The following is a 25,305-nucleotide window of genomic DNA, read 5'->3' on the forward strand; positions in this document are numbered from 1 at the left end:
ATGAGATTTATAGAGCGCCTCCCTGGGTGCCAGGGGCCGTGCGCCCTTAGTGTGGTCGTGTTCGTATTTATTTGTTTTTATTTATCTTAACGTACATTTAATTGTACCGTGTACTTATATTTGTTGCATTTTTTTTTAATTTGTGGCATTTTTAAGCCTCACACCATTCCTAGGAGGAAGGCGTAGGTAAGATCCCACCTTTGTAGGTGGGAAGACAGGTGAGGGAGGTCACTCTGTAAGTGAGCGAGCTCGGCATTTAACCCTGATGGCCTGACCCCCGAGCTTCTCCTTCCCCCAGTGCTGGTGCTGGGTCTTCCTCTTCCTCTCCCAACTCAGCTGAAGGAGGCTGGGAGGGGAGATGCTGCAGAGCTTTATTGTGGTGGATTGAGGATGAGGTGAATGGCCCTCTAATGCCGCGCACCTTGCGGTGTTCCCCAGGCCGTGCGCAAAACAGGGTGAAGGTGGGAGGAAATAGGGAAAAGATAGACGAGGATCGGGGGACCCCGGGAATGAGAGCAACAGGATCAGAGAAACGATCCCAGGCTATTAGTAGTCAAAACAGCCACAGCCAAACTGGTAGTAATAACACTAATGGCATAATGGTCACTTCTTATTTTTATACTTCTCTCTCCAAGAAGCCCGTTGAGTGTTTCGGCGGCGCAGTCATGCGATTTAATCCAGTATCCACCTGCGGAGGTGTGCAGAGAGCAGGGCGCCGCCTTAGTAGCTCCCCGATGTGGAAAGGGCTGCACAGAGAATATTTCGCTGAGATCTGGGATGAGCCACAAATTTATTCATTCGTACATTCGTTCATTTACCAATATTTATTGAATATCAGCCACACGCCGAGGGTGTTTTAAGCGCCGGATGCTCGGCCTCACGTGCCTAAGCCGCGCCTCCGCCTGTTGGAGTTCCCGGTGCGTGGCTGCCGGGGGAGCAGACGATAAACAAGGAAACAGAGACCTTTATTTTCTTTACAATCAGAGAGACGGTGAGGGAACGGGTCCTGTAGAAATTTGTAGACCATGGAGAAGACTTTAGACTTTACTCTGGATGCAGCGAGGAGCCATCGCGAATTCAGGCGGCGGAGCAACCCGACCTGACTCACACGTGGGACGGATCCCTGTGGCTGCCGCGTGGCAAGACCGGAGGGCGAGGGCGAGGGCGAGGGCGAGGGCGAGGGCGAGGGCGAGGGCACAGGAAGGGCCGGCTCGGGCCGTCGCCTTTACCGAGGGGAGACAAATGGTGGCGGGGACCACGACGGCGGGGATGCAGGTTTTGAGAAGCCATTGCCAAAGGATGGGGGGCAGTGAGGCCGACGGAGGAAGGAGTGCCGTGGCCCGGCATCCAGCTGCGGCCTCCCCACTCCACGCGGGGCCGCCCGAGGCTCTGTGCTCGGAGCGTCTTCTCCCCACATCCTAGTAATCACATGGTGCGTTTCCCTGCTTGGTCTCCGGTCGTTCCCCTCCCCCTCCTCCTCCTCCCCCACCCCTTCCTCCTCCTCTCCTCCCCTCCCCCTTGTCCTCCTCGTCTTCACCCTCCTCCCCCTGTCCTCCCCCTTTTCCCCCTCCTCCCCCTTCTCTCCATCCTCCTCCCCCTCCTCCTCCTCTCCGTCCTCCCCCCATCCTCCCCCTCTTCGTCCTCCTCTCCCTCTTCCTCCTCCTCCCCCTTCTCCCTGTCCTCCCCCTCCCCCTTCTCTCCATCCTCCTCCTCCCCCTTCTCCTCCTCCCCATTCTCCTCCCCCTCCCCCTCGTCCTTCTCCTCCTCCCCCTCCTCCTCCCCCCATGTCCTCCTCCTCCCCCTTCCTCCTCCTCCCCCCTGGTCCTCCTTGTCTTCCCCCTCCTCCTCCCCTCCCCTTCCCTCCCCTTTCCCCTCCCCTATCCCCTTCCCCTCCACCTCCGCCCCCTCTTCCCCCTCCCCTCCCCCTCCTCCCCTTCTTCTCTCTTCCTGTGCATCTGCCTCCAGAAACTTCAGCTCCCTCCAGACTCGCTCCATCGCTTATCACTCATGCACTCGGGCAACGTCTTCAAACTCTTGCCTTCTTGTCCGACACACAATAGTGTCTTGACTCCAGGCCTAAGGAATCTCTGGCGTTTCACGATAGGCTTCGTTTTATTTTTCATTACTTTTCGCTCTTCGGCATTATCTCTCCAGTCTCGAGGCTTCCACACCTCCCGGGGAGCTGCTCTGACGCCCGCTCTGTCCAGGTTGTCGGGCACCGCACCCACCCTCTTCCCTAGGACCCTATGATCTGACTCCCGAGGGTGAGAACCAGCCCTGAGCCGTAGGGACCCCTTCTGTCTCCAGAGGCCCCGGCGCACAAACAGCGCTCTGAGGATATTGGTTAAGTGGCTTTGTGAGTGAAGGAACGAGCAGTGAGCGAATCACCGAGCGTACAAGGAGCGCCGCTCTCTCGGCCCCTCGCGCCCGTCGTTGAAGTCACACGGGACCCCGTTCCAGGGGGCCACCGCCCCTGAGCTCGCGTGTGTGGACAGCACAGGCCAGAGCACGTGCGCCTTCCCTGCCGTGCCGGGGGTTACAGCTGTAAGGCAGGGGTGATGTCCCCTCATCTTCCCAATGCCACCTCCTCCCAAGAGCCTCTTCTAGGACCCCTTCCGCGCCGTGATTCATTTGTTTCTATTCACCTTGCACCTGTTCGTCTGGGTTTGGGTTTTCTCTGCTGCTGTGAGGTCAGACGATGGGCCGCCTCGGACAAGGGCTTTCGGCCTCCCAGCTTTGCTTCTCAGCCCGTCCGCCGGTGCCACGGCCGTAGGGGCCCAGGGCTATTTGCTGAATTCGGGGTTTTCCCATGGTTGGTGCTCAGGCCGCAGAAGGAGGAGGGGAGGGTCCTGGGGGGAGGAAGAGCACGAGCACGAGGGGTAAAGGAGGGGGGAGGGCGGGCAGGAGGCGGCGCACCAGGCCGCGTCAGCAGTGGGGGCACAGGGTGGCCTTCATAGTCCCCTGGGCGCAGGGAGTAGCGGCGGGGACAGACCCGCACCTGCTGGGAGGAACACGTGTTGGGGCTGCTGCTCCCTCCTGGACACCGTGCCTACGTCCGATGGCCAGGCCAGCCGTCCCGCCCACGGGCGGTGGGGACCCCGCTCCCCAGCATACAGAAGGACAGATGGACACTTTCCCGAGGTTCCCCTGGCCTCTGGGTTGTCGTCGCCCGGGCTCCGAGGCTTCCCGGCTTGTCCGGTGAGCTCCGGGTCCGCACGACACATTCCCAGATGTGGGTACAGTGGGCATGAGGCCGCGCCAGCTGCAGCAGGACAGCAGGAGGGCAGGACGTGAGTAGGTGTGGCCCTGGGGCCCGGTGGACGGCGGAGCGCCCGTGTGGTCAGCGCGTGGGAGAGCGCGGCCGGCGGGAGCAGCGGGTGCAGGCGGCGGGAGCCGGGCCCTCGGGCGTCGTGGGTCGGCAAAGCCGCTGCTGGGCAGGTGCAGCCCCCGCTCGGCCACACCTGGTATCGGTTTTCCTTCCCGCGCCCAGGAGCACGCGGCGCTCGGCCCGTGGCGACGACCAGGGCTCCTCTTAAGAAGCGGATTGAGTCGTCAGTGGGAGGCTCGGTCAGGACACAGGCGGGACCGGGAGGACCCACGGCCGACCCCGTAGGATTGGGACCCGGGGCTGGCTGGTTCCCGGGGCTTCTCCGGGTCTGCTGACCTGCAGCACGGGGGAGGGTGGCCGCAGAGCCCTTGTGGTCCTTTCAGTGGGAAGCTCGTGGACGTTCTACAAGCCCCCGGCCTAAAGCCCATAGGTCCGACGTAAAATGATCATCACACTTCGGGTGTACCACATTCTGCTCACGTGCCAGGTGAGGAGCGCGTGCCTCGGTATCAGTATCTCGGACAGGCCTCCCCAGAGACCCCGCTCCAGGTTTGAAGGCTGCAGCTTGCAGGACTGAAGCAACCGGCTCGTAGGTGGCACGGCAGGGATTTGGACCCAGATCCGCTCAACATTCGTGCTCTTAAACCACATTGTCTCCCAACCTGGAACGTATAAACCAGAATCAGGATTTTTTTTTTTTTAAGATTTTATTTATTGAGGCAGCCCGGGTGGCTCAGCGGTTTAGCGCCACCTTTGGCCCAGGGCGTGATCCTAGAGACCCAGGATGGAGTCCCAGGTCAGGCTCCCTGCACGGAGCCTGCTTCTCCCTCTGCCTGCATCTCTGGCTCTCTCTGCGGGTCTCTCATGAATGGATAAATAAAATCTTTAAAAAATATATATTTTACTTATTTATTCATGAGAGACACAGAGAGAGAGGCAGAGACGCAGGCAGAGGGAGAAGCAGGTTCCATGCAGGGAGCCCGACGTGGGACTCGATCCCAGGACCCTGGGGTCACACCCTGGGCTGAAGGCAGGCGCTCAACCATTGAGCCCCCCAGGGGCCCCATCGTAATAACCATTTTCAAATGCACAGTTCACCGAGTGGCATGAGGTACAGTCACCACATTGTGCCGTGGTCACCACCATCTAGTTCCAGAACCTTCTCATCATCTCAACCCATTAGGCAACCATTTTTCGCCCCACCCCTTCCCTCCAGCCCCAGGCAACTAGTCTGCTTCCTGTCTTTATGGATTTGCCTTTTCTGGATATTTCATATAAATAGAGTAACACAACATGTGGTTTTTTTTTTTTTTTTTTTTTTTGGTGTCTGGCTTCTTCTTATTTAGCAAAGCGCTTTCAAGGTTCATCCATGTCGTAGCGTGTATCAGCACTTTGTTCTGTTACGGCCGAGTTAATATTCGAATGCGTAGGTACGCCACGTTCAGTTTGTCCGTTCACGGCTTGATGGGCGCGTAGACCGTCTCCGCTTCCTGACTCCCGTGTAGAGCGCTGCCACGAACATTTGTGTACACGTTTCTGTTTGAATACCTGCCTGCGATGCTTTGGGCTTTACAGGCCTTAAGAACCGACTTGCTGGGTCATTTGGTGATTGGTTTTTTCCAAAAAGGGTTCGGTGCAAAAATAAGTTTGTTTCCTGGTCGATGGCGTGATTCCATTGTTGCCTCCCCGAAGAGGGTTACGTAAACCAGTGCACGGCCGTGCGACTGGCAGGGCTGCCCCGTGGGAGGTGCACACTTCCCAGCTAGCTGGCACTGGGCTCGGCCACGTGGTCTGGTTTTGCCAGCAGGATGTAGGGGATCATACCCCGTGCTCCATCGCCGCAGACAGGTTAGGAGACACGGCCTGGTGCGGCTTCTGCTCTTTTCCTTCCGTCACGATGGTGGCATACGCCCGAGCACGCTGCTCCTTCAAGTCTAGAGGAAACGCCAGTCCGACCACGATGAGCTATCCCCTCACACGGGTCAGAATGGCGAAAATGAGCAACACGAGCAACAGCGGGTGTCGGCGAGGATGCAGAGGGAGGGGAGCCCTCGTGCACTGTGGGCGGGAAGGCAAGCTGGTGCAGCCACCCTGGAAAACAGTGTGGAGGCTCCTCAACAGGCTAAAAACAGAGCTGCCCTACCCCCCGGCAATCGCACCGCTGGGTATTTATTTACCCCAAAGGATACGGAAATACTGATTGGAAGGGGCACCTGCACCCCAGTGTTATCATCATTAGCAACAGCCAGACTGTGTGCGTGTCCGTCCCCTGCTGGATGGATGAAGGAGACGAGGTCTGTCATACAGTGGAGTATTGCAGAGTCATCAAAAAGAAGGAATTCCTGTCATTTGCCGTGATGTGGGGTGAGTTGGAGAGAGGAGAGCGCCGAGTCGGAGAAAGACACATCACATGATTTCACTCCTATGTGGGATTTAGGAAACAAAACAGATGAACGTGTGGGACGGGGGGAGAAAAGTAGGAGAGGGAAGGAAGGAAGCTAAGAAATGGAAGAAACTGGGTTGTTGGAAGGAGGTGGGTGGGTGAGGGGGGAGGCTGCATGGGTGAGGGGCATTGAGAAGGCCTCTTGTTGTGACGAGCACTGGGTGCTGTAGGTACGTGATGAGTCACTAAACTGTACTCCTGAAACCGATACTACGCTAGCGGTCCACTAACTAGAATTCAAACAAAAATCCGGAAGGAAAAAAAAAAAAAAAGACGAAGGCATCTGGAATACAGCCAAAGCTCAGCCAACATGAACGTGAGCAAGAAGTAAACCCTTGTGGTTGTAAGCCACTGTGATTTTGAGGTTATTTGTTACCACGCGGTAACTTAACGAAAGCTCGATAACACGGAAACACATGGGATCCAACGGCATAAACCACGCTTATTTACTGCAGGACTTGTCAGTGCCTTCACTGTGCTAATGTGTGTTATGAGTCTCAAGAGGTAGATTAAATATGGGGTTTCCTGAATGTATTTGATCCTGGTTACATTTGCAGACCTACGACTGCAGCACACAGCTTGGCAAATGCCGGGCTATTCATACCATTTGGACGCAACCCCGTCCGAGGTGACTTTTCCGGACTCCTTTACTCTCATAAAACTAGAGGATTCTTTTTTCCCCCCCCCCTTCTACTGAAACTTGTGTATATTTGTGTGCATATTGTATAGTGTCCTTTTCTATTTATGAATCGTGTTCTCCCCCCCCCACCCCCCGCCCCAGCTGGAGCTGCTTGAGATGAGAAAGCCGCGTCTTACTCGGTTTCCCTGTCTCCAGCGTGTAGCTCAGCAGCGGTTCCAATGAAGCGGTGCGTCGACAGACCTGCCTACCACTTGCCGGATTGAGCGGCTCTATTCTTGCACGCCTACTGCGATCTAGCTCTGTGCTCGGAATCTTGGAAAGAGTGCAAAGAGCTGAAAGACACAGTTATAGTTCTTCATTCCTCAGGCTCGTAATTCGTAGCTGTGCATCTAAGGCAAAATATGTGCTCGGATCAGTAGCCAAGACCTTCAGCCTCGTCCTTCTCTTAGGATGTTTTTTGGCCTTTTTTTTTTCCTCTCTCTCAGATGTTCCTTTCATTACTGGGTGGAGGTTGAGGTGGCTTTAGGCTTCGAGCTGTCCAGGTCCTCCCTCCCCGGGAAGGACGGCCTCAGAGAGGTAGAGCGCGAGGGCCGTGGCGCAGGGACGCGCAGTCCTCTCTGGAACGTGTTCTGTCTCCATTCAGCCTCCATCCAAACATGTTTACTGGGACCCGGTGATGTGTTAGGTGACGGGGAGCGAGGCACCGCCTCCGGCATCCTAGGACATCGCAGACCGGCGGGGGGACGTGAGCCTCAACGCCGGGACGCGGTGCGACGCGTGTCCTAGCACCGCCAGAGCCGCGTGCAGGTGCCTGTGGTTGCTGGCAGGGGGCTGCCCGCGATGGCCCCCGGCCCCCGGGGCGAGGCCAGGAAATGACATTCGTGGGACAGCCATCCTCTGGGAGGGGATCCACCCGTGTGGTCCAGCCTGTCTTGTTCTCCGTGGAGGCACCGCTTACGTACAGAAGCGTCCACCCTTCTGGGGCGGTCGGTCGTGCAATCAAGATGCCGCCACGGTCAAGAGACACGGCGGTTTATCTGATTTTTACCTGGACCCTACCGCGGAAGCGCCAACGGGGCGACCACCAGAGCCGTTAGCCCCCTGAGGCTGGCTTCCCAGCGTCCTGCACGTCCCAGCGTCCGGAGAAAGTCCGGGCAGGAGACAGCTGCCCCGTTGGCGGGGGTGGCGGGGCCGGGCAGGATGCAGCGGGGAAGGGGGCCTGGACAAGAACGTGGACGCGTCCGCTCGTGTAGGAGTCGGGAGCACGGGGTCGTTGGCGTCACGGTTGGTTTCATCAGGACATCTGCGGGGAGGCCCGTAGTTAAGCTGAATCAGCGTCGTCGCGGTCCCTCACTGAGGGCGCCTTCGTGTTGGAATTTTATGAAGTCGGATTCTAGAAGTCTGCGGGCCTGCGCGACCCTGGCCATTCCACGGCCCAGACCGGGTCCTCTTCTCCGGAGTCGCCGTGGTCCCGGAGGAGCCCGCGCCCCGGTCCTCCCGGCGGCCCAAGTGCCCCGTTTACCCGGCGCCGTCTCCTGACCCGCCTCCTGCGCCAGGGGCCAAGGGGGTGCTTCTCGGTCCTCGCGCTTCCTCCAGAGTCTCGAAGGTCACCTGGCCCATCACAGGCGACGCCGAGACCGTCTTCGCTTAAGCGGTGACCGCACAGCAGCGCGGAGTGGACGCATAGAAACCCGAGGGTGAACGATCTCGGTGGCCGCCCAGGCCAGGGGCTGGCGGAGTGTCGCCGTCGGGAGCCAGATGGTAAATGTCTTCGGCTTTGTGGGCCTCACACAGCCCCTGTCGTAGCCGCTCCGGACAGCCCTGCATCGGGCCTGCGTGGCTGTGGTCCAGTAAAATCCGTCACAAAACCAAGCTGCGGTGGGTGAGTTGGGGCCGTGGGTGGCCCCCTCCGTACAGGCCGGGCTATGTGGCCAGCGGCCCCCGAGCTCAGGGCGAACGGAGACCCTCGTTTCCTCCCGAGGCTGCGTCCTGGATGCAAGAGCGTCGTGGTTCTGCCGCTCCCGCGGCCTCCCCGCGGATGCTGCCGTCCGTGCGGCCGCGGGATGGACACACGGCTGCACCTGTGCGCCGGCGCTTCTAGGTCTGTTTTGGAAATCGTCGGCAGGCCCCGTGCTCACACCCCGTTGGCCAAGACGTGTCCTGTGAACACGTCCAAGAGAAGAGGCTGGCGGTGGTTGGGGGGCGGAGGGGGGTGTGTAATGTTTTTCAAAGGGAGAACGCTGCCGGGACGGCGCACCGGATTCCAGTTCATGATAATCACGTGCCATTCGGGCCTCGGAGTCTTTAAATTCTTGTGCACGGCCAGCGACGGGGACTCTTCTACCTACGGAGGCACCTTGTTCCGTCCCTCGAGATTGCCGGCGTGGAGGAGGGTCCCCCCCCTCCCGTTGGGCTGAATCTCATTTACTTGAATCGCTCATCTGAGGCCTCCGAGTGGATTCCTCAGGATCCCAGAACAGAGGTTGGTCCTTGGGGACGCACGAGGACACGCCGTCCAGAGGGGGTGCCACAGCCCACCCACCTCCCCGCCCAGGTAGTTGCCTCTCTTCATCCCCCCCACCGCCACCCCCCGCCCCCCCCCCCCCGGGTGCCAATGACCCATCACGGAGGCAAGGGCTGAACTTCTGAATGAGATCATAGCCTTTTCGCCCTTTCTGCACGGTTTCACCCGGTGAATTATCGTCTTATTCTCATTCCACTCCAACGAGCTGTCAGCGACGGATGCTGTAATTCACGGCGGTGGAAACACAAACAGATGGGTAATTGACCCGCGTGCCTCCATCGCGCTGGGGGCCGGCGTGGCGGTCGGAGCCCAGCGGCCCTGTGGGTGCCAGTCGGGGATCGCTGGCCTCCCTCAGGGAGGGCGATCGGGCCGGCTCTCGGCAAAAGGGGCCCCCCTCGCTGTGCTCCCCACCTCGCGCTTCCCAGAAAGGGACAGGATGCGACAAGCAGACCTTCGCAGGTAGGAGGCAACAGCTGGGACTCGGTGGGGCTCAGAGGCATCCGCGGGGGGGTCACGTGGTGATGCGACAACAGCATGAACCACCGCTTCCACTCAACCAAAGCAGGGTCTGCGTCTCCCCCCGTTCTCTTAGCCCTGACGGAAATCGGCAGCGAAGTCGATCAGAAGCACGGACATCCGTCGAAACTACTACTTCTGTAGGTGATTATGACATAAAGTAAGATAAGGCCACGCTCATCCAGAATGCAAACAAGCCAAAGGAAAAGATAGAGGGTCCCGGCCTTGACCGAGACGTTGATTGCTCCAGGGTGGTCGCACACCGCCCCGTGTCTGCTCGACGCGTGCCCTCTGCGGGGCCCTGGGGGCCCGTCTTCTGGATCTCCTCACACATACTCCTGTTTCAGGATCTGCCCGCATCCCACACGCATGGTGGAGTCTTCCATCACGATTGTCTCCGGGTTTATTTTCTTTCGTCTTCATAATATGTCACTGGCTTATTCCATATTTATTTATTTTCTATGATTTTATTTATTCATGAGAGAGAGAGAGAGACGGCGTGCATGGATGGGAGGGAGGGGCAGAGGGAGAGGGACCAGGCATGGGGCCTCGTCCCCAGGACCCTGGGTCATGACCTGAGCCAAAGGCAGGTGCCTGACTGAGCCCCCCAGGGGAACCTCAATATTTATCTATTTATTTTTAAAGATTTTATTTATTGATGAGAGACACAGAGAGAGAGAGAGGCAGAGACACAGGCAGAGGGAGAAGCAGGCTCCATGCAGGGAGCCTGATGCGGGATTCGATCCCGGGTCTCCAGGGTCACGCCCTGGGCTGAAGGCAGGAGCTAAACCGCTGAGCCACTCAGGGATTCCCCAATATTTATTTTTTTTTAAAAAAGATTTTGAAAATGTATTTAGAGAGACAGGAGGGCAAGTGGGGTGGATGGGGAGAGGGGAAGAGGGAGGGAGAGAGAGAGAAAAGCCGACTCCTCATTGAGTGTAGAGCCTGGCCCTGCACTTGACCTCACAACCCTGAGACCCTGAGCTGAGCTGAAACCGAGAGTCCGACGCTTCACCCACTGTGCCACCCAGCGCCCCTATTCGATGTTTAAAATATATTTATTAAGCACCTACTATGTTCCAGACGTAATGCTGCTTTTTATGTTTTGCTCATCAGTTCAGGCCTCTGTCTCTTGAACTTGGATTTTATGCGTCAGCGTCGCGTCTCCAAGCAGCCCGTCCGTGTCCTCACCGGGTGGAGGCATCTCCTCCAGCAAACCCCCCGGGTACTGCTTGTTGGAGGAAGAGAAGGCGGCCAGGAGCTCCTAACTGGGGAAGAGCAGGAGCCGGGTCAGCGGTGAAGGTTGGGGCGGCACCCCCCAATCTCCGAGGCAGCTTCAGCTTGGAGGATGGGGGCCCCGTCTCCCGAGCCCCCGAGCACTGGCCCCGGGACCAGGCCCCTGCTTCAGGCAGCGGTTCGGTGTCACTGAAGGTGTCAGGAGTTGGTCGTCGGGGCCCCTGGGAGCCCCCTGTTGCCCTCGTGCTGCCCAGTGGTTGAAACCTGACAATGCTGGGGCGGGGGGGGGGGGGCTCACGTCTCCTGACTCCCAGCCGCCTCCTCGTCCGTCTCTGCGAGGGTCTTTATTTTTTTTTTAATTTTTTTAAAGATTTTATTTACTTATTCATGATAGATATATATATATAGAGAGAGGCAGAGACACAGGCAGAGGGAGAAGCAGGCTCCACGGAGGGAGCCGGAGGGGGGATTCGATCCCGGGTCTCCAGGATCGCGCCCTGGGCCGAAGGCAGGCTCGGCGAGGGTCTTTAACCCGTGTCGCTGGGAGCAGTGCCGCTCCTCTCACCAGCTGGCGGGTCTCTGCCCGTTGTCATCCTTCCCTCCGGGCTTTTGATCTTCTCTGAGGCACCAGAGCGCCTGCATCTCTTCCCCGGGGTCCTGGAGGCGGACGCACACACAGAAAAAGGCGACCCTTAACCGGAAAAGAGGGCGCTGCTCAGGTCGGTCCTTAGCCGGAAGTTCTGTGGCCTGAGTCCTTGGCGCAGGTGGCTCCGGCCTTCTGAGCGGCTCTCCCTGCGGCCCCTGGTGCCCTAAGTCGTGCGGATCCGTGAAGCCGCAGCCCTACGCTGTGTCCCCTGCAGCCCCTGGTGCCCTAAGTCATGGGAATCCTCAAGGCCTCAGCCCTATGCCTGTCCCCTGCAGCCCCTGGCGCCCTAAGTTGTGCAGATCCGTGAAGCCGCAGCCCTACGCTGTGTCCCCTGCAGCCCCTGGTGCCCTAAGTCATGGGAATCCTCAAGGCCTCAGCCCTATGCCTGTCCCCTGCAGCCCCTGGCGCCCTAAGTTGTGCAGATCCGTGAAGCCTCAGCCCTACGCCCTGTCCCCTGCAGCCCCTGGTGCCCTAAGCCGTGCGACTCTGCGAAGCCTCAGGCCTACCGCATCCCCTGCGGCCGCCCGCCTCCTGCTGCGTCCCCAAGCCAGCTCCTCTGGTGGAGCGCTGGTTCCACCTTGTCCCCAAGCCAGGGGTCAGGGAGGGCACGGAGCACCTGCCGTATGTCCCCCCCGCACCCTAGGCACAGGGCCTGGCACCCGGGACAACCAGGAAGGGGACAGAGGGAGGTAGAGGACAGGGAGGAGTCACATCAGCAGGACAAGTCCTAGCGACCCGTGGGGATCCCCGCAGGGTTCTCGAGAGGCGGGACGCTCTGGCCGTGTTTCCGATGGGCCCAAAGGGGGCTCCTTGGGAGCCTGTGTCCCAGTTCCGGTAAGGGCTGCGTCCTGTGGGGGCCTAGGGGCCCGGCACTTACTGAAGGCCCACTCATGCCCCGTCTTGGTCTGCTCGGGCTGCTGGAGCCCAGCAGTGTAGACGGCACGGTTCCCACGGGACAGCTGCGTCTCTACGGCTTTGGAGGCCGCTACTCCAAGGTCACAGGGTCCGGGAGAGGCTCGGCCTGGCGTGTGGACGGGTGTGCCCTGGTGGGAGGGCCGTGTGTGCTCAGGGCGGGAGGCGGACGGGGAGCTTTCCCGTGTCTTTCTCTTCCCGGGAGTCCATTAATCCTACCCCTGCGTGTGCTCGCTCTGTCTCTTTGAAACACATTTTTAAAAAAAATCTTAAAAAGAAAAAAATGAGACACCTGAGTGGCCCAGTCAGTTAGCTGTCCCCTTGGGCTCAGGTCGGGATGCCCGGGCCTGGGATCAAGTCTGGGTCAGGCTCCCTGCTCGGCGGAGAGTCTGCTTCTCGTCCCCCTTTGCCTGCTGCCCCCCTGCTTGTGCGCCCTCTCTCACTCTGTCTCTTTCTCCATCTCTCTCTCTGTCAAATGAATTAAAAAAAAAATCTTAAAAAAAATAATAAGCCCATTAGTCCGCTCACGGAGGCCCCCCTTTGTGACCTGACATAAACCTCATCAGCTGCCAGGGCCTCGCCCCCTAATCACCCCGTGGCTCTGGGGGATTAGGGCCTCGACTTATGACCTTGGGGGATGGGGACGCAGGCATCAGCCCACAGCAGCCAGGTGCTCGCTGGCAGCCGCGGAGGCCTCTCCCGCTCCCCTCCCCACAGCAGTCCCTGCGCGGGACCTCACAGGAGAGTGACCTGAATTTCTGAGAGGCTAAGGCGTCGGCAGGGGCCGCCTGGGCCAGAGCCCCCTCCCCGGGGGAGCACCGAGGCAGGAGTCCCTCTCAGGCCCACTGGCTCCTGCCCCAGAGCTGGACGCGCTCGCCTGGATTCCTGGATTCCTGGATTCCTGGATTTGAGGCCTGAGTCTGTTACTCTGGTTGTGGGGCTTCAGGCCAGCTTTGGGCCAATTCCAACATCCTCCAAGTGTTTAGAGGCCACTTTCTTTTTCTTTTCTTTTTCTTTTTTCTTTTTTCCAGTTGGGGTGAAAAAGAGAATTAGCCATTGAATGAAAATCCAACAGATGAGTGTCTGGAGCCTCTACGGGGGCTTGCCCTTAATTTATATTCTAGAGGTCAGGGCATCTGTCCCCCTGAAGCCCACTCTCCAATGGGGGAGATGAGAAAAAAATATGAAAACAAATGAATAAGCTCAGTTCCATCAGTAATTAGTCCTCTGATGAAAATAGAAGAAGCATCCTTTTAAAAAAGACTGTATTTATTTATTCATGAGACCCAGAGAGAGAGGCAGAGACCCAGGCCGAGGGAGTGGCAGGCTCCATGCAGGGAGCTCGACGTGGGACTCGATCCCGGGACCCCGGGGCCACAGCCTGGGCCGGAGGCAGGTGCTCAACCGCTGAGCCACCCGGGCGCCCCTAGAAGAAGTGTTGTAATTTGGGTGACCTGGGAAGGGCTGCGGTTGCAGGACAAGGGAGCCACGCAGAGATCTGGGGAAAGAATATTCTTGGCCCAGGGAGGGACCCGTGCGAAGACCCTGGGGAGAACAAGACCCGCACAAGGGAGGGACCCGAGAAGGGCAGGACGCCTGGTGTGTTTGAAAAAAAAAATGATAATATTAGGAAGAAGGAGTGAGGGAGCAAAGGGATAGAGAGGACAGAGCTATCCCCTCCCCCCCCCCCCCCGTGTGATGGACAGAAGGAGAAATCTTTCCTCCACACACAAGGACTGTATGTAAAATACAAAAAAGAAAAAAAAAAGGAATCGTGAGATGTCTGTGTTGCAGCGAAGGTGGGAGGAAGACGAAGGGAGATGGGGCAAAAATCAGAAGAGAAAGAGGATGACGTGGATGTTGTTCCCACATCTCTCCATTGCCCACTCGCTTCGTAGAACAGTGAAACATTCCAATTTAAAGTATAACAAGATTTTAAAGAAAAGTATAATGAGATTGGGGGGGGGGATGTCCCATATGTTCAGCACGAGTGACTTGGTGTTCAAGGGAAACGCTCAGCTATTGCCTTCCTGGGTCTTTTGAGGCAAAATTTATATGGTCGGCAATGATGGTGGCCTTTCTCTCCCTCCCCTCCCCTCCCCTCCCCCCCTCCCCTCCCCTCCTCTCCCCTTCCCTCCCCTCCCCTTCTCTGGTCTTCTCTCCCCTCCTCTCCTCTCCTCTCCCCTTCCCTCCCCTCCCCTTCTCTGGTCTTCTCTCCCTCCTCTCCTCTCCTCCTCTCTCCTTTCTCTCTCTTTTGTCTTCTCTCCCTCTCCTTCCCTCCCCTCCCCCCTCCCCCTCCTCCGTCCCTCTCCCTCCCTCCCCCTCCCCCTCTGTGTCTTTGGGAACCGGGCCCAGGATACGCCCCCCCCCAGCGGGCAGCAGCGGTGTGTCCTGCAGACAGCGGCTCCGCAGCCCCCCCCCCCCCGCCCCCGGGTGATTTGCGGCCCGTGGAGGCCCCGGCCGGGCGCCAGCCTGGGGTCAGCAGCGGCCCCCCCGTGGGACCCGGGTCGTCAGGAGCCGGCCGGGCCGCTGACTGCTCCGTGAACCTCCGCCGCCGTAGAAACGGTTACGTAACTTTAAACAGTAATGACATTTTGCAGAAAAGTGCTTTTTAATTGCTACGTCTTCATTATTCTCTTTCAAAATCGCCCAGGAGGTTCTGCCTCCGAGACAGCTCGGCGTGATCGGAGTTTCCATTTTTAAAGAGCAATCAGTTTTGTGTTTCAGCCGCTCCCGGAACCCCCCAGCCCCAAACTTCATCTGCGTTCAGTGGCATTAAACGTGGTAGGTAATACTGCCTTTTGTATCCTTGCCAAACGGAGAGATGATTTGACGCAATTTTCTAAAAATGCTCTCCCCAAATTCCTTTTGGGCCGGGACCAAGAATAGAATATTTTATCCCCTACAAAAGGGAGAAAGAAAATGATGAGCAAGCTAGAAAAATAGGACTGAGAGTATAGTCTATAGAGTTCCAACAGGAACTTAACCCCAATCCATAGACTCAGATGCCTATAGGGGATTGGGATCAGCTAAAAATAAATTCTGCTTCGGAAGCGGAAAAACCGTGATACAGATAAAATGACTCAATAGTGCACAGCCTGAAAGAACGGTCGACGTCGCCGAGGAGGGACCGCACGGCCTGTTGGCTTGGGCCCGTCTTTGGGGCGTCTGTGTCGCGCTCCCGGGGGGCGAGCCCTCGCCAGCACCTCGCAGCCCCACGCGGGCCCCTGGCCCTTGGTGTGGAGCCACCAGGCCCCGCAGCCCGCGGTGCCCAAGCCACGGGCTCCCTCCATCCCTGAGAACCTTCCGTACGGACTGAGGGAGACCCGCCTTCCTGAATAGCTGCCCCCCGTCCCCCGCACCGTGCAGCCTCAACAGGCACAGAGCCCTAGAGCCCACTCCTGCCTGTGAGTCCCTGCAAACAGCTCGAGGCAGCCTGCGGGGCCTTCTCCTCCGTGGTTAGGTGCCCACGGCTCCTGCTCGCGGAGGCTCCTGAAGGTTCTGTTGACGCTGTGAACAACGTCCGTCCCAGCGGCGACTTCGTCATCACTATCACCATCAAAAGTAGGGCGCCGGGGGGGCGGGGGGGGCTCGGGCCATTAGGCGTCCGACTCTTGATTTCAGCTCAGGCGTGACCTCAGGGTCGTGGGACCGAGCGCCTGTCGGGCTCCAGGCTGGGCAGAGAGTCCCTTGAGGAGTCCCTCCTGCCCCCTCCCCCTGCTCTCTCTCTCTCTCTCAAATAAAGTAAATATTTTTAAAAACGGTAATAAAAGGAAGAAAGAAAAAAAAAAGGTAACAGGTAACATTTGCTCTCGGCTTGCCGTGTGCCAGCAACTGTTCCGGACAGTTTGCAGGGATTCCCTCCCTTGGCCCCCTCCACGGCGCTGCGCTGTGGGCACGTCGAGCGTCTCCGTTCTACGGAGGAAGAAGTAGGGCGTGAGACGGTTGGAGTGGCCGCCCGAGGTGCGATGAGGTGCGAGGAGGTGCGAGGAGGTGCGAGGTGTGAGCTGTGCAGGCCGTCGGCAGCGGGGCCTGACCCCCCCCCCCGCCCCCGGGCCCGCCGCGCCGCTCGTCTGCCCAGCGCCGTCCCGAACAGTCATTTCTCAGCTGCCGCTGAAGACGGGCTGGCGTGTTGGCGCCTCATTTCTTTTTTAAATGATTTGAAGGTGGGAGGGGGACGTGGAGGCACAGCCGTGAAGCAGAAGGAGAAATGCCGAGCTTCTTCGGCAAACCCTTCGTGAGTGGGATTGGGATGAGGGGGTGTCCCCGAAGCATGAATGAGAAAAAAGTGTAATCCGGGGAACCCCGCCACTTTCCACGGGGTGGAAACCACTGACCCGCTAGCCCCGCACACACCGGTGGCTCGGGATGAGGTAGAGAGACGGCTCTTGGGTGGAAGCGCTGCTGTCGGGAGCTGACCTAGCCCAGGGCTGCCCCAGGGGGGGGGGGGGCTGCGCCGCTGACGTCTCCGGGGCAGGCGGGTGGTGCGCGCCCGGAGAGCCCCGTCTGCGTCCTGGGCTGGCAGGACTCGGGCCTCGATCAGCCACATGCGGAGAAGAGGTTATGAGACGGGGCCGGAGTGAGCATCCTGTAGCCTCGGGATGGTCGTTTCCCCTCCATGGGCCTTGGCCTCCTCGTTTTTTTTTTTTTGTTTGTTTGTTTGTTTGTTTTGGCCTCCTCGTCTTTAGAGCAAAGGAGAAAAACGTAATCCTCCCTGAGGTCGTCCTGCACCGATATTATTATCTTTATGTTGCCCTGGTTTTATTAAACCACACCCCGGCCCCGTATTATGCTTCTCCTTGAAATTTACCAAAACAGCCTCATTACGCGCAGGATGACGTCCCAGTCCCCCAGCAGCCGGGAAAGCCCCGTGCCCTCTGGCATCTGCTCCGCTCTGACACCTGTTCCCCCACTGCCCGCCCCCCCATCCATCCATCAGTCACCAGCAGCTCCTGACATCTTCACCCTCGCTAGTCCTCTGTCTTCAGGGTGTGTCTCCTGTTCTTTTCCTGCGATGTCCCCTTACCCACCTTTCAGCCGCCCCGCAGCGGCCTCCCCGCCACCCGAGCAGAGTTGCAGCCTCTGCTCTCCCCCCGCCTCACGCGGCCACCGTGCTCAGGTCTAGGAAGCTGCGTCACCACGACGTGGGTCCGTGTCCGTCCCTGCTGCTGATCCTACTGTTCACCGCCAAGGGCAAGGATCCTGTCTTTTATTTTTTTTTATTTTTATTTTTTATTTGGATCTCTATAGACCTAGCGCCTAGCTCAGGACTCGTGCTTCGTAAATAGGGTCCATAAACACGCGAAGGAAGGAAAACGAAAGACATGAAGGACGGAAGACAGAACAAACAATGGTCTTGTGCTTTCCATACGGGTTTTCTCCCCAGACGGGAAAGGCCGACCCCAGATCTGGCTCCGGCTCAGTCCTGGTGAAACGGAAGGAAGGAGGCCCCTGAGAGGTGGCCAAGGTCGGGGCTTGAGGGGGCGAAGGACCAGCAGTTGCCGGAGGCCTCGCAGGCCCAGAAATATTTTGGTGACGGTTCACGGGCTTCAAAAAAAAAAAAAAAAAAAAAAAAAAAGCTGGCGGCTTGGCGGCTTCAGACTTCTCCGCATCACCTCTCTCTCCAAACTGTTAATGAAACACCTCCGTTAACCTTCCTTTCTCCCCTTCTTGTTCTTCTCCAACAGGTCTTCAGATCATCTTCCCTCAGTATCTGCAAGAGAAGTTCGTCCAGTCGGCCTTGAGCTACATCATGTGCAACGGGGAGGGAGAGTACGTGTGCCAGAACAGCCAGTGTAGGTGCCAGTGTGCGGAGGAATTCCCCCAGTGCAACTGCCCCATCACCGACATCCAGATCATGGAGTACACGCTGGCCAACATGGCCAAGTCTTGGGCCGAAGCCTACAAGGACCTGGAGAATTCAGGTAGAGAACCCGGGCTCGCAGTTCTGCAGCCGTGACCCTGAGCCACGTCTAGAGGGGACAACTGTCTAACTGGAGTTGGGGCCTCCGTGAGGGGATACCCAGTGTCCCCAGCTCACTTGTTCACTTTGGGGGGGGACCAGGGCCAGGCCTAGCCGCTGTCGTGGGGTCGGTACTCAGTCAGTCTCCACTGAGTGGAATAATGAACCCCATGATCGAGTTTGTGGCCCTAAGATGGATTGTCTGTTGAACCCAGAAGACAGAGTAACGCCACGTAGGCCCTGGAGGATGGAGAGGCAGAAAGAAGTATTTGCATTGATTCCTGAGTGTGTGTGCGTGTGCGTGAGCGTGAGCGTGAGCGCCTGTCTCTGAATCAGCAGCACGCGTGCACGTGCACGAATGCACAGGTGCATCTATCTCCATCCACGGAACACATGCGGGTAGATGTCCGTACGGGTACAGAGAGCTCAAGGATTCACAGTCACTTTGCAGGTACTTAGCCTATTTCCTGCTTTTCATGGTTCAGAAAATGCGTGGTCATGAATTCCAGGGGAGGAAAGTCGTTCTCCCGGGACCGGGTAGTGAGTGAGGGCCAAAGCTGGACCTCTGCCTCCCCGGAGCTTCCAGTTAACGTGGAAGCCAGACGCGAGTGGGGCGACCCGTACAGATAATTCCGGCTCGGTAATTCGGTGCGTGGGGAGCGGGGGTTAACGTGGTCGGGCGGGTCCGGAGAGGCAAGCTGGGGAAGAGCAGCTGAGAGGCGAAGAAGCACCTGTGACACAGAAGTCAGCAGGTGTGCACATGACAGCTAGGGGGGGCGGGGGGCACCCCCGGGGGCCCAGGGGGGTCAGGACAGCGACGTGGTCAGCTCGATGGTGCGTTGGGCAAGACGGGGAGCTGCCGTGTAGCCAGGGCTCCGTGTCACATCGGCCGCCCGCGTTGGAGAGATGGGTGTTGAGATCCGGGAGCCTTGGTTAGGTCCGTGGGTTAGATCGGACGCTGGTACCGTTCACTGAGCTAGAGCCCCTCGAGAGGTCGGACACGAGAAGCTTGGAAGCCTTGAGACTCCCAGGGGGAGGGCCCGGGCGGCCGCACGCGTCCAATATGTGCTCGGGTATCTGGTCAGAGGCGGACAGAGGCGGAGAGCGTTGCCGTTTCTTTTAAAATTAATATTCCTTAAATTCATCACAAGTACCGCACCACAGAGGAGGGAGCGGGCCGAGGCCCGGCGTCTCCCTCAGGGTCACGTAGTTAGTAACCAGGGCCGGTAACGGATCCCCGGGTTCCAAATCCAGAGCTCGTCGCGGCGCTCGCGACACTGTCAAGTCTTCTTTACCCCCTAGGCCTCCGCTCCCTCATCTGATAAATGAGAGGACGTGTTCGTGGTTTTCATATTTGAATGTGTTTAAATTTTTAGCCGAGAAACCCTTTGATCGAACGAAATCGCACCTCGGGGCCGCTGTGCCCTGCAGGTAAAAGCTGAGCCGCACCAGGGGCCCTGGTTTCCGTGAACAGGGAGCCCCCGCCAGCTTGGGGAGCCCACGATGCCCGAGCCGTCCTGCCCTCGGGGGCCCCGAGTGGAGTCCTGGCTGCCCGTGAAGCCGCACCCATCGGTCCACGTAGAACCCCAGGGACTCGCGGGAGAGACGGTCCCTGTTGCGACCATTATGTGGCCTCGAACGAAAGAAGCACTTGGTGAAATGCTTTGCGGCGAGGTTCCCCGGATTGCTAGGAGGCAGAGGGGAACCCAGGCTGTGTGGGGGGCTCGTTAGCGCATCAGCCTTTTCCCAAGGAAGGGAAACCACTGTCTGCGGGTAGACGGGGCGCGGGGTGGGGGGGACACAGACCTGAGGGGGTGCAGCGTAGCTGAAGGGGCCACAGGAGCAGCTTCCGCGGCCTGCCGTCTCCCCACAAGAGCGCACGGTGGCTCCAGGCCCCCCGCACTGGGCCACTGGGGATGCTTTTACCCACCGACGAGACCGCCCGTCTCTGGCTGGTGCACGTGTGGCTGGTGCACGGGGAGTTTCCTGCCCTTCGCTCAGCCCCTGGCCTCGGGAGGGAGCAGTGAGCAGCCCAAAGGGAAGAACCAACGACTCCTTCGTGGTCGGGGGCCGCGGTCAGAGCCAGCCCAGGTTGCACGCTACTCGGGCGTCCACGTCTCCCTGGTGGGGAGGGGCCCTTCTCCTTTTAGTCAAGAAAATCAAGACAGTTTGTCTTTTAAATCATAAAGCCCCGTCTGAGCGAGATCCAGGTTCATCGGAATGACTGTCCCATCCTTCGAGGTCAGGAGAGCCTTCCCAGGAGAGGCCGTGTCCTCCGTGGGGTGGGCGTGGGCACCCACGGAGCAGTCATTAGGGCCGGCCCCCTGCCTCCGGCCGGCTCCCCCATAAACCAGCCATCCTTCGGGTCCGACGCGGCCACCCATCCCCTGGGCGCGTCCCGAATGTAGGTCGAGAACTGTTTAGGCAGCTGCACTGCGACGTCACTCCCCCGGGATTGGCGTGGAGTGCGGGAATGCCTGTTGGGCAGATGGGGAAACTGAGGCATTGCACGGCTGCTCGGGGGCTGAGGTTGCCGGTCGGTGTCCTGCGCATCCGACTGTGGGTAACGAGGCGCCGGCAGCGTCTTGGGAGTCGGAGATCCCTGCGTTCCGCACCCCGTACTTACTTATTTTCCTCCCACTGCCCTCATCCGCTTCACGGGTTGAGAGTAAGTGTGTGAAGCCAGGAGGAGCGTGAGACTCGCGGCCTGGCCCGAGGCCCCGCCACATGCGGGCCGTGGGGCCTTGGCAAGGTGACTGACCTCTCCGTGTCCTGGTTTCTCTGAAAGGAGGCGCTGAAAGCACCCACCTCCTCGTCTGCCGTGAGCTCTCTTACGCGGGTTGGGGTTTGACACGGAGCGCCGTGCCCACCGAGAGCTACGTAGGCATTTTTAAAGCTAAAGTGAATGCCTAAGGGACTCGGAATTCCCTTGCAGGTTTCGTGACCCCAAGCGGAAGGGGTACTAGGCTGCAGGGACACCCGCCCCCCCCCCCAAGCGTTTACTTGGCTTTCTTTTCCTGCGACAGGATCAACTTCCCAATTCTTTTCCCAATAGTGTGGGGAGAGGGTGGCCGGGGTCAGTATTACATTAAAGAAGCAACAGCTCGGGTTTCAGTCCTGCCTCTTGTCCCTCGAGGGCCTTTCCACCTTCAGTAAATCACTTCCCCGCTCTGCGCCTCAGTTTCCCTCTATGCACAACCAGAAGAGCTGCCCTTATGTCGAGTTGCGGCCAGTACCGAAACTCTGAAATACAGAATCACAGGCCGAGGCAGGTCACGTCGAAGTCACCCCGGGGACCCCAGACTCGGCCCCATCTCTGGAGCTGATCCCCGAAATGGGACGTGACGTGAAAGGGCACCCGGACACCTTCCAGCAGGACCGGATTGCACAGGGGGGGCTTGACCCCCCTCAGCTCTCTGGCACCCCTGCAGGCGACGCCCAGGGGACAGTCGGGTTGGTGCCCCCTCTGCGGCCCTCCCTGCCCTCCTGGGGTCCTCAGTGGGCGCCTGCGGGGGGCTCTGGTCCTTTGGGCGGCAACCGTGTCGTCCAGGATCAGCTAATACAGTTCCCATCACTCCTGCATTTACGGCTCCCCTTCTCCTGAAGGCACGTGCTGGGGGGTCTTGAATGCTGAGCTGGATAAAAAACGTGGGTTAATCGATTCAAAGACCATATCAAGTCCGGATGATAGTGCGCATCCTTATGCCGCCGGCCTTGGGATGCCGGAGTCCGGGAAGGCAGGGTGGGGCCTGGGCGAGCGGAGTTAAGCTGGAGGGGGGGGGGGATCCCTGCAGGGCCGCGGCCCCTGGGCGCCTGGTCGGGGCCCACAGGGGACGTTTCCTTGGCAAGCCCGCGTTGCCGGGAGGTGGGTCGGCCGGGACGCGGCTCGGAGGGGGCCGCCCGGCTCAGCCCTTCTCCTCGGCCTTTGTCTCTCTTGCCAGATGAGTTTAAGTCCTTTATGAAGCGTCTGCCCAGCAACCACTTCCTGACCATCGGCAGCATCCATCAGCACTGGGGCAACGACTGGGACCTGCAGAACCGCTACAAGCTCCTGCAGAGCGCCACCGAGGCCCAGAGGCAAAAGATCCAGCGCACGGCCCGCAAGCTGTTCGGCCTCAGCATCCGATGCCGCCACAACCCCAACCACCAGCTGCCTAGGGAGAGGTAGGTGCGCCCCCGCCCGGCGCCCCGCCGGTCCCACCCGCCGCCCGCTTACCCTCCCCCGTGCAGAGGGTGCACCTGCGGGCAGCAGGCCGGGCCTTGGGGGTCCAGAGCACCCGTTCCCTGCGTCCTCTCTGGCTTCTCTGCTGCTGGTTCGGGCCCCCCCACGCGCCCCGGGTGTCTCCCCGTTGCCTGAATACGCCCTGAACTTTCGGCCTCTGCCCCCGGCCCGAGCCCTCGGCCTGTGGGAGGGAAGCCCACAGTAGCCCTGACTGCTGGGGGGCACGATGCTGGGTGCTTCGGATGTATTATCTATTTCATTTAAAAATCACTCGACCAAGCGGATTTTTAGCAGCCCCGTCTCAGTGGTGATGAAACCGGGTTAAGCAATCAGTCCGCTCCCTATCAAGGGCCTCTGGCCAGAGCCTGGGGTCAGGGAAGCAAACAGGGGACAGGCCATGAAAACTTGAAGGAGGCACTGCGTGGCTGGTGTGTGGGTGCAGGGCTCTCCCCGGAGGCCGGGAGCCTCCTTCAAGGCCCGGAGGCCTCGCTGGCCCCGCTCTGGGCTCGCAGGACAGAAGCACCTGCTCTTCACAGATCTTAGGGCTGATTTGCTCCCTCTGGAACCATCAGGAAGGAGCCAGGATTCAAATCCAGGCTGTTCAGACCCGGTTCCCCCGACGTGTCTGTAGGGGTGCATCTACCCCCCGCCCCGAGGTGGCTCGAGCCAGCAGGAGGCAGGTTTGGGGGCCGTGCACCCGCTCCAGCCGGCACAGCTGCGCCTCCGTGCGTCCCACGTGCGGGGAGTCATGTTCCACTTCACCGGGAGAGAAGAGTCCGGCTAAGGGGCGCCCGGCGGCTCAGTGGGTTGAGCATCCGACTCTCAGTCTCAGCCCCGAGCCTGACCTGGTGGCTCTTGAGACCCAGCCCCGCGTCCTTGTCCTGGAGCCCTGCACCCCGCGTGAGCCTGCTCTGACCTTCGCTCCCTCCACCCCTTCCCATGCTCGCTCCCTTTCTCTCTCTCCTAAATATAAATAGATGCGTCTTTCAAAAAAATAAGGAAAAGAGTGAGGCTAAGTCCCATCGACTTAACAGATCCGCCGTGGGCCACGCGTGTACACGCACGGTTGTGGGCCCTGTTGTGCGGATCAAAGAACGAGCTCCGAGGGGTCAGGCCATGGTCCAGAGCTGTGGGGCACATCCGCAGTCCCCACCTGGACGTGACGGAGCCCCCAGGGAACATCTACCGCTGTCCGAGGACATTGTGAGCCTCGTGGTGGGCGTCCTTTTGCACAGGGCCGTCCCCACCAGAGTTACCCTTCTCCAAGTCGGTGGTGCTGAGGCTGGAAGCCCCGATGTGCGAGGTCCCCGGCTCCACGAGTCTATATACGGGTTCTCCATCACCCCTCGGGTCCGTGCCGCTCTCCGAGCACACCCCTCACCCCTGCCACCTCCATGCACCCACCTGTTTTCCTCCTATTTTTCCAGACTCAGATCAAATGCCACCTCCTCCGTGAAGCCTTTCCTGATGGCCGCGGCCAGCACAGAAGCCCCCTTCTCTAAGTCCCCGTTCCCTGCCCGTCTTCCCTACTGCTCCTCCTTGTGCATGCTGGGCTGCGCTCATCTCCGCTTCTCCCACTCCTGCCAACTCTCGGCCCGTTGCTCTGCGCCCGGTCTGTGATCGTCACTCTGTGAGCCGAACAGGATTTGCTCTGCCGCTTGCTCCCTCGTTTCAGTGCCGTAGGAGCAGGACCCAGGAAGGTGGCGCGGTCACAGGACGGCTTCCGTGCCACCTGCGGCAGGTGCCAAACCGCCCCCGTGAGCGCCTGCCTGGACCCCACCTGGGCCTCCGTCACGTGCCCTGCGCCGGGCACGGTGGGGGACTCGGAAATGAACACGGTGAAGGGTCGGCCCCACCCCCGGTTCCGCGGGGGCCGCCTCCCCCGTGTCCTCACGGGGCATCCCCTCTGTGCATCTGCTTGGGGCTCACCTCAGTGACCTCAGTGACCTCATTTCGACTTTATCACCTCTTCAAAGTCCCTCTCTCTGGATAGAGCCGCATTCTGAGGCCCCGAGCGTGAGGGCTCGAACACGGGAACTGGGGGGTGGGTAAAACAGCCCAGAACCGCAGAGACGTGGCTTTTGATCACGTCCTTCGGTGAAGAGACCGTGCGCCCCAGGATTCGCCCCACGGGATGCAAACCGGGCGGGGAAGGGTAGCGTTAGGCGGGGACCAGACTTTAAAACGGGTCCATCTGTCGATTTTGCTGGTCGTCAACCTCAGAGGGTGGAGCCGAAGGTCCGAGGCCCCGTGAACGGTGTGGACGGACGCATTTATGAAAGCGGACAAGAGCGTCCAGGTGCAGATCGCAGGGCACCATCAGTCAGGCCTGGAGGGCTCCAGAAGGAGGGCGGCCCCACAGGCATTGCCGGGAGGGACGGGGGAACAGAAACAGCGATGGGGGAGCCCCAGCTCCAGCCAGGGTGCTGCATTGAGACCGTGCCTTGCACTGGCCAGCCGGGGACCTTTAGTGCGTCCCCTCCCTACCCTGGGTGCAGGTGTCCACAGGGTTCCCCATCCGTGTGGGCCGTCAGGCTGCAAAGGTCCCGCCGCCGGACCTGCAGACGTGGCAATAACACTTGCCTTCATGTGAAGTGTGAGGACTAAGATCTTAATTTTTTTTTAAATATTTTATTTATTTATTCATGAGAGAGGCAGAGACACAGGCAGAGGGACAAGCAGGCTCCCTGCAGGGAGCCCGATGCAGGACTCGATCCCAGGACCGCAGGGTCACGCCCTGAGCCCAAGGCGGATGCTCAATCCCTGAGCCCCCCAGGTGCCCCCAAGACTAAGTTTTTAAAATTTGAAAATAAAAAAAAAAGGCAACGCCTGACTCAGTTAACAGAGGGCTGGGGGGAGAGAAGGAGCCGCTGCCG

At 59.3% G+C, this 25,305-nt stretch overlaps 1 protein-coding gene across 3 annotated transcripts in view; it reads left to right on the forward strand.

Moving 5' to 3' along the window:
• The window catches only part of BRINP1 (BMP/retinoic acid inducible neural specific 1), a 171,035-nt gene that overhangs the window by 122,661 nt on the left and 23,069 nt on the right, over positions 1-25,305 (forward strand). For all 3 annotated transcript variants that reach the window (XM_055301581.1, XM_055301582.1, XM_055301583.1), the window contains exons 6-7: positions 17,933-18,169; positions 22,149-22,371. In XM_055301581.1, the coding sequence (XP_055157556.1) occupies positions 17,933-18,169; positions 22,149-22,371 (460 nt within the window). The remainder of the gene's footprint in view (positions 1-17,932; positions 18,170-22,148; positions 22,372-25,305) is intronic.

This window comes from Nyctereutes procyonoides, unplaced genomic scaffold, assembly GCF_905146905.1.
Source record: "Nyctereutes procyonoides isolate TBG_1078 unplaced genomic scaffold, NYPRO_anot_genome, whole genome shotgun sequence".
In the NCBI taxonomy this organism is placed as follows: domain Eukaryota; kingdom Metazoa; phylum Chordata; class Mammalia; order Carnivora; family Canidae; genus Nyctereutes; species Nyctereutes procyonoides.